Here is a 7,962-nt window from a genome sequence, read left to right as displayed (position 1 = left end):
AGAAGCAAGAGATAAGGGAACAGCTAATGGCTTAAATAGTGCACAGAACCCCATTCTGAATATATAAATACCTGAGCTTGATTTGGATTTGCATCATGGTAGTAAAAATCTCAACAGTGGAAGTAACAGCCTGTACAATCTACTTTAGTCCTTGGTTTTTCAAAATACATGTAAAATGCAGGCTTACTGAGAACATGCAGTTCTTTGCATACCTGGTATAACTGCACTGTCACATCCCACTCATGAAGCAGTGGGAGAGATTACATGAGAAGTCTGGTAAGATACAAAAACTACATCACCCTATACAAAGCATAAACAGAGTGAGGAGAGAAAGTTCCATCTTCAAACAGAAGGTATGCAAGTCAGTATGTTGCATTTTTCTTTTCTGGAAAAAATGTTTTCCAAGCTAAGCGTAACAGGTAGCAGTTACAGAAGTATTTGGAAGTGACAACACAACCAACTTGAGAATCAGTGATGTAAATTACTGTTGCTGTAATTCAGAAAAGGAGACTTCTCATTTCTGGAGAAAGGATGAATAGGGTATTACATTTATCAGAAAATATATTTTCAGAAATAGAAAATCAGCATTCAACAATAGAAGTTTATACACTGAAATTTTCTGGAAAGGTTAACTTTATTGTACATTTTGCCTATGTATATACAAAACAGCTGAAGGACCCATTCATTGAATCCAAAGTGAATGTATTAATTTTCTTAGTAATTCCTAGATTGAAAAAAATAGTATTATTTTTTAAGCTCTTCATTCACTTCTTTCCAGATTTTTTCTTCTATTTTTGAAGTATCATATTCACGCAGCATATCAAACTCTAGCCAGGGCTTGTTCCACTTCTGTGCTTCTTTCATTTTTTCTTCAGGTAGCTCAAACTTTATTCCTTTTATATTGTATTTTGGCCTTTCCCACCGTTTTGACCATGGCTTAGGTTTCATTCTTACTTGCAGCTAGGGTGAAAGGTGTAAAAAAAACGAAACACAAGATGTATTAAGGGATCAGAATTTTGACTGATTCTTTTAAAGAAGTACTACTTGACACTGTCAAGAGAAAAGGTACTTCTTCATGTCTGAATGTCTGTCATCTTACTATCTTTTAATTTTTCTGATCCTAAATAATGCTGTCTTGATTAATTACACAGGCCTTAAATTGACACAGACAGTGAAGTTGCTCCCTTTTACAGTTCTGCCATGTTCCTTATCAAGGGAAGAGAAAAAGCAGTGTGATACTCATCTCTCTTCCCTTTCCCTATAAGTTACTGAGTTACTAGACAAAACTCTTTAACAGGGTCAGCTGGTTCCTGGATCTCTTCAGAGATGAAGATTTAGCCAACTTCTCCCCAGTCAATAAACACCTTCTGTAACAAAAGCTGCAATCTCTGCACAGCATAACATGTAGGCATATGCAGGCAGCTGCTTCTCACTTAGGTCTTCTAAAATAACCAGTGAGGTTACCAGATGTTTACATTATGAACATTCAATCACTACAGAAATGGCATAAAGACTAACCTTACTTTATATACTTTTGTCACCCAGGTAACTAACGCAACTAAGAACTGTTTAACAGCCTCCCAAGGTATCAGTCAAATATGAAATGATTACTTGAATTATCCTCCATTTTCCCTCTAAAATATTAAGTTCCTACCTTGTTCACAGGAATTTCTTCCTGGTCTAAACGAGACTCAGGTTTCATATTCACATCAAAAGTACTATATTCAGGGAGGGCATCTCGCAGGTACATCAGGTTATCATCTAGCCTCTTTTCTAATTTCAGAACCTGGATCTCCTGGATTCGAGGACTGTACAGTTCATAACATATTTCAACACCTTAGAGAGAGAAAGTCTGGTTTAAGGAACTGAAAATTCACATTTCTTCGGTGTTTTACATCCCCATATTATTCAAGAACTGCTTTCTACTTGTTACATATAATATACACAGTGCTATGTGCACACATGACTGACCATAAACCTTGTGTCTGTGTAGGTAAATGCAAATTTCTATCATAAGTTTGAATTTGCGGAAAACAAGCTCGAGTTTTAAACTTTGCCTCCTTTAGCTACAGTGGTTGTTACTATATACACATCATCACATATGAATACAGAGACACGCACATCCCTTCTTCTGTATTTGCTCTCACAACATCAGTATTTTCACCTCCATCCATTTTGCCACAAAATACAGTATGAATCTGTTACAATTCCCTGCTAATTTGTTGCTTGTGTGTATGTGAATACACAGTGCTAAAACTGAGTGGTATTTACACAGCTAGCAGTACTCTGCACCCCACCTCCCCCCCCCCCCCCCCCCCCAAAAAAAAAAAGAAAAAAGTGCTGTGACTCTTACTGCAGCTATGAAAGAGAACTTAACAGTGGGGAACCAGGACTCCCCAGTCCCCAGTATAATCATTCAAAAGCTCCATTTTGATTACTGTTATGAACATACAGAATAAGAAATGCTAATTCCTACTGACTCTCCTGTAATCGAGACAAGGCAATTCCTCTATTTAAATACTGAACTTGCCCTCTAATGGTTTTAAAATACATCTGCCAAAAGACTACTCAGAGCTATAGGTGGGCAAGCTGGTCTTTAATTTGTAATCATGTATGCGTAGATTCAAATGCAGCCTCAGCTAGAAAGGAAGCTGGTGAGAATCTGCTTAGATATGGGGGGACTAACTGCACAGTGCCTGGCACCAAGAAGCCCACAGAAGCCTGAATCCCAAGACCCTCCCACAACGCTCTTTTTTTCCAAACTTTTATAGTAAGTTCAAAATCTATGACTGCTGTGAGGCCAGCAGGTATATTACAGTGGAAACAAATTAACCAGGAGAAACAAAATGTAGAGGGCACCCAGTGAAATTATTAGACAGTACATTTAAAATCAACACAAAGAACTACTATCCATGGAATCCATAATTAAATTGTGGAACTCACTGCCACTGATCCTGATGAAGCAAAAGAGTACGTACTGAGATGAAATGCCTATCTGCAGGACAGGTCCCCCTACAATTATTAAGCGCAATAGTCCAGATGCACAGCCTCTGATTCAGGAAGTTCATTGACTGCTGATTTGCATGAGTCTTCCCAGGCAAACTTGCAGTTTTCGGATGCTTAAGAGTTTCTTACAATCCTTCCCTAAGCATATGCTTAGGGTGCTCTTTTTGGACTTCTAAGCAAGCTCAAACTCAAATGGGTCCCATTCAGTCTCATCAGAATACAGTTACTAAGTATATGGATATAAAATTACTAAGCAGTTTCATGCTTTCAAATACAGGCACATCAACATCTCTGGATATACACACTTTTGTTTCAAACTTGAAGTATCCACAAGTAAGTGAAATCATGATTTTGCTTTAGTCTACTGTAATTCTTTCTGAAGACTAACGTTCTACACTAGATATTCCATATACAACTTCAACAATCTTTGCGTAACATTTCTAGCATAAGAATTATCACAGTTACAAACCCACCTTGGTCTTCTATAACGTTTCGAAGCACAAAGGTAGCGCCAAGTCCTTTTCCTCCTCTTTGAATGCAGATGCCAACAAACCGGCTGGCTTTGCCATTGGCATATGGGTCTGCAGCAGTAACAGCGAGTATACTGCCTGCCAAAAAGAAGGGACTAGTCAAGTAAACACACATCAACATGTGGGAAAGGAGTCAAGACGATGTGCACATACACAGATTTATTTTGAAAATGTTTTATCTTCCAATAAAGCTGCCAGAAACACAATAAACTTTTAATATACCCCGAATTAATAAATATTAAAGTGATTCTGCAGATTAACTGTGAAGTTTCTTAACCTTTAAACCAGTGATCTTTTACTCTTCATTATCCAAATTGAATATGAATAATCTAATATATTTTCCTCTCTTGAGCTTTATTGGTTAACCGTGTCCTAAAGCGCCAGGATATAACACACACATTATAATAGAAAGTTAATGCATTTCTTATAAAAGCTGGATGTAAATATGAAATTAAAATATGAACCAGTATGTACAGAAACACATATCCTAGCTGATCTAACAGCTGATACTAGATATTCTACAGCATCAGACCACACTTTTTACTACCCCACCCAGTGAACAGTATCGACAGAATTACGAAGGTCCTAGTGCTGTTACTGACCAACGTAGAACTCTGGGATGTTGAAGACTTTTCGTCTCTGTATCATATCCTTTCTTTCTATATAGAACTTAAGAGGGTTTGTTCTCCCTCTAGGAGGTATAAATTCAGGGCTCAAGAACCTGTAAGAAAATCAAGAATTTTTTTTAAGTATAAAAAGCATTTGCATAAAAACTACTAGAGAAGTGCAAGTATTTGGCTTACAAGTCAAAAATTATCTATGTTAACCGTCTGTACCTGTTACCATGTCAGAGTTATGAACTGCAGTTCATGCAGTTACTGATTTTTTATTATCCACAAGGGATTTTTCCAGACTTTTTTTTAAGCTAGCAATGAACGTTGACCTCAGAGGAGCTGAGAAAAGAAGTACTAACGCAAGCCTGCCTTACAAACCTGAGGGGGTTGTGGGGGAAGCACAAAGCAATGCATGTGGCAACACAGAGGCCCTGGTCAGTGCTGCTGCCTCCAGGCAGCTGCACAGACTGTAAACAACATGAGGGCTACTCTTGATCTTCATGCAAAGTTGCACAGGCTCAGGAGAGTAAAATATGTTACTTAAATGTAGTTCCCTATTCTGCCTAGCCACTGCTTCCCACACTGCATGTCTTAGGAGAGCCACAGAGACTCTTCACTTCTTAAAGTTATTTCCATTAACAGATCAGAAATGAATGCAAAAGGAAGGAGACAGTGGAAGATTTCACAGTTCTGATTTTTAATGTTCTTTCCATTTTTTGGCTGCTTACATGCTACATGATTTGCAGAAATACACAATACTGTATCATCAGTCTCCTTCCTGAGATAGCACTGCAGTTTTAACTAGTGTGTGCTCTAAAGCAACACAAACAAGTGAAAACAAAATCCTCAGGACGAGAGAAGTCTCAGAAAGGTTATTACTGGTAAATATTGCCTCCATTTCATACAGCAACAGGTGCACAGATGACCTCAGGGCCAGAGGCAAAGGCAGATACCGGACTGATGCCCCCAACAGCTTGTGGCATACTAGAAAGGCACATCTTTAATAGATGAAAACCTGAATATTAATACCAAACTTGCAAATATTTTTTCCTGTTTCGCTACTTTTGGGAACTGCAGGCCACAGTGTTTTGGGGTATTTTAAGCATGCGTCAACACAAATTGTTGCTGCTAGAACTCAGGAAATATTTTCATGCGGTAATGCCTCGGGGCATTCAGGAGGTGCTCACGCCACCAATGACCCAAGAGCAGAGCTGAACTTAATCGCCCGCTGTGATTCGCCCCGTGACATCCTACCTCCTCTCCACCGTCTGCTTCTGCTTGTCAATAATGACAGGCTTTGGAGGCGGCTTGAATTTCGCTGGCTCTCCATCGCTGCTACTTCGGTACCCCGAGAAAGAAAAACACCCTGCAAAGATAAAAAAGATAAAAAAACCTGAAAAACCTGTTTTCAGGCAGAACTGATCCCTTCCCCCCAAGAGGGGTGCAGGTCAAGACCTGCACCAGGGCCCTGCAAAGCAGAGCCGGGCCAGGGCAGGGGGTACGGGCCGGGCCGGGCCGGGCCGGGCTGTCCTTACTGCCGGGCGCCGCGGGCCGGGCGACGGCGACGGCGAGGCCCGCCAAGGCAGCCGCAGGCCGCTCCCACAGCCTCCCGCAGGCCGCTGCCATGGCGACTGCGGCCACTTCCGGCCTGGCGGCACAGGCGCGCCGGGCTCTACGGCGAGCGCAAGGGGCCAAAATACTCCCAAGGGCGGAGTGGGCGCTTGGGCGGGGAGGCGCTGGGCTTGGGGCCCGGCCGAGCTCCCGCCTCTTCCCAACGGGCTTCTCGACACCCAAACCACCGCATGGGGCAGCCCAGCGTGTGCCTGGGGACGGGGAGGGGAGCTTCATGCCTGCCTGGGTGCTGGGGCAGGCCGGGCTCAGTCACTGTGGTGCCCCGGCCTATGTGGGCCCCTTGCTCGCTCGCATCACCTGTCTGCCTGCCATGGGGATCATCCCCTGCTCCTCCATTGGGATTGATCCCTGCCCCTGCCCTGCCATGGGGATGGATCCCTGCCCCGCCATGGGGATCATCCCCTGCCCCGCCATGGGGATCGATCCCCTGCCCTGCCATGGGGATCGGCCTCTTCCCGCCCATGGGGATCATCCCCTGCTCTGCCATTGGGATTGATCCCTACTTCACCACAGGCATCATCCCCTGCCCCACCATGGGGATCAGCCCCTGCCCCATTGCAGGAATTGGCCCTGGTGGCTGTGGTGAGCGTGGGCGGCTGAGCCATGGTGTTGAGGAGACAGGCATCCCTCCAAGGGAGCAGAAAGCAAAGCGGCTCATGTCACCGCCGCAAGCAGATTTGGGGTGGGGGAGAGGGAAGCGAGAGGATGGGGACTGAGCACCCCAGCTCCAAGGCAAAGGTGGGGGAAAGGGAGCAGGTGCCATGGCCTGCGGGGCACCAGCGGACAGGGCCTCCCTGACCCTGCAGAGCGGCGCTGCGCCCCTGCCTCCGATCCCTCAGGCCCAGCGGTTCGGCACGGGTTGTCCTGCACCCGTCAGGCCCTCACCATGCCCGGCCTGGGCCAGAGCCTGCAAGCGGAGCCCCAAACCCTGCTGGCCCCCCAGGCCCTGGTAAGTGTGTGGAAACGCAGCACCTTGCGTGGGACCCATCTGCATCCGGCATGGCGGGGGCTAAAAAGCAAAGTGGGAGCCTCTAGTGTGACTTTGCTCTCATCGGTGGCAGTGAGAAGACAGCGTGGACGTACTCATACAAGCTCCTTGTGGAAACCAGGTGGGCTCTACCACAGTTCCTTAATTCTGGCCCTGCTGCCTGAACTAACTCTGCTGTTTCCAGAACTACACTGCTTGGAGAAGCAGGATGCTGCCTCCCGTGTGTTTTCCTGATATAAAGGAGCAGCTATTACATTTTCCTGGACCACTGTTAGCTGTAACCATAGTTTAAGTAACCTACAGCCCAAGCAATCACACCATGATTAGTTTAGAAATGATTGTATACATTGGTGTTACTGAGCTACTTTTAATGTCTGTTCCAGTCAGACTTCCTCAGGTGCCAGTCTGGATTCAAGTAGTGGCTACAGAGGCAAAAGAGAGGCTAGGTTTAAATGCAGAGAGGGCAGACTTATAAATAACATCCCGTTGTTTAAACTTTACAGGGATTTGCTTCAAAATATGTGTCACCTCATGAACTAATTGGATCAATCGTGTTGCCTGTGATGTTCCCTTTGGCCCTATTTGTTGGTGGCAGCTGACTTTGTAACCTGCCTAAGCCCTCACATTGACAAGAGTTATTTTCTAGTTTGTGATAAGCTGTTTGGATTCTTACCTCCTGGTTAGAAGAAGCTAAGGTGTGCATAAGACAAGTCATGGCATTTCTTGATGATCTGCTGGTCTAACACAAAAATGAGTCAGTAATCAGAGCAGGGATGTGACAAAAGGGGGCACTCTAACCCTTAAAATACAAAAAATTCTCCACCAACACTAAGTACGGCACCTGAAAAAAAATCCCTCTTCCGGAGGGTTTTCTTTTTTTTTGATATCTTGTTAATGCCTAAGCACTGTTAAAAAGGCAGAGGGATATGTCTCTGGGGGGTGAGCCAAGGTCTTCCATTAAGTGTCATCCTTCATGTTACAGTCTTTGGAGTCTTTTCCAATATTTCAGTATCCTTCTTGAACTGTTCATCTCAAAACTGAACACAGCAGTTCAGTAAGGCTCACAGTCATCCCAAATGTGGAGATATGATAGCTCATGGTGTTCAGCTGTGTTTATACCTGGCACTGAGGTAGCCCTTTTGGCCACAACATTGCATTGAGAGCTCGGGTTCAACCATTACTCAGCTGGACA

The 7,962-nt window shown here is 44.1% G+C and overlaps 1 protein-coding gene across 1 annotated transcript; it reads right to left on the bottom strand.

Moving 5' to 3' along the window:
* Positions 1-615: 615 nt before the first annotated feature.
* On the bottom strand, positions 616-5,840 carry MRPL19 (mitochondrial ribosomal protein L19). Its single transcript, XM_026092327.2, has 6 exons — positions 5,686-5,840; positions 5,405-5,516; positions 4,139-4,257; positions 3,480-3,614; positions 1,655-1,836; positions 616-960 (listed from the first exon to the last, which is right to left on the bottom strand). Exons 1-6 carry the CDS (start codon positions 5,774-5,776, stop codon positions 745-747), a joined length of 855 nt encoding a protein of 284 aa, XP_025948112.1. The 5' UTR covers positions 5,777-5,840; the 3' UTR covers positions 616-744.
* Positions 5,841-7,962: the final 2,122 nt, after the last annotated feature.

This window comes from Dromaius novaehollandiae, chromosome 3, assembly GCF_036370855.1.
Source record: "Dromaius novaehollandiae isolate bDroNov1 chromosome 3, bDroNov1.hap1, whole genome shotgun sequence".
In the NCBI taxonomy this organism is placed as follows: domain Eukaryota; kingdom Metazoa; phylum Chordata; class Aves; order Casuariiformes; family Dromaiidae; genus Dromaius; species Dromaius novaehollandiae.
This window is presented reverse-complemented; position numbering and strand designations above follow the sequence as displayed.

Bases quoted from the DNA above. Each gene is read 5' to 3' on its own strand.
- MRPL19 (XM_026092327.2), bottom strand. From the start codon at position 5,776: ATGGCAGCGGCCTGCGGGAGGCTGTGGGAGCGGCCTGCGGCTGCCTTG. The intron at 5,517-5,685 runs GTAAGGACAGCC...TTATCTTTGCAG, and splicing joins CCGGCCCGCGGCGCCCGGCA to GGTGTTTTTCTTTCTCGGGG. The intron at 961-1,654 runs GTAGGAACTTAA...CTTTCACCCTAG, and splicing joins AAGAAATTCCTGTGAACAAG to CTGCAAGTAAGAATGAAACC.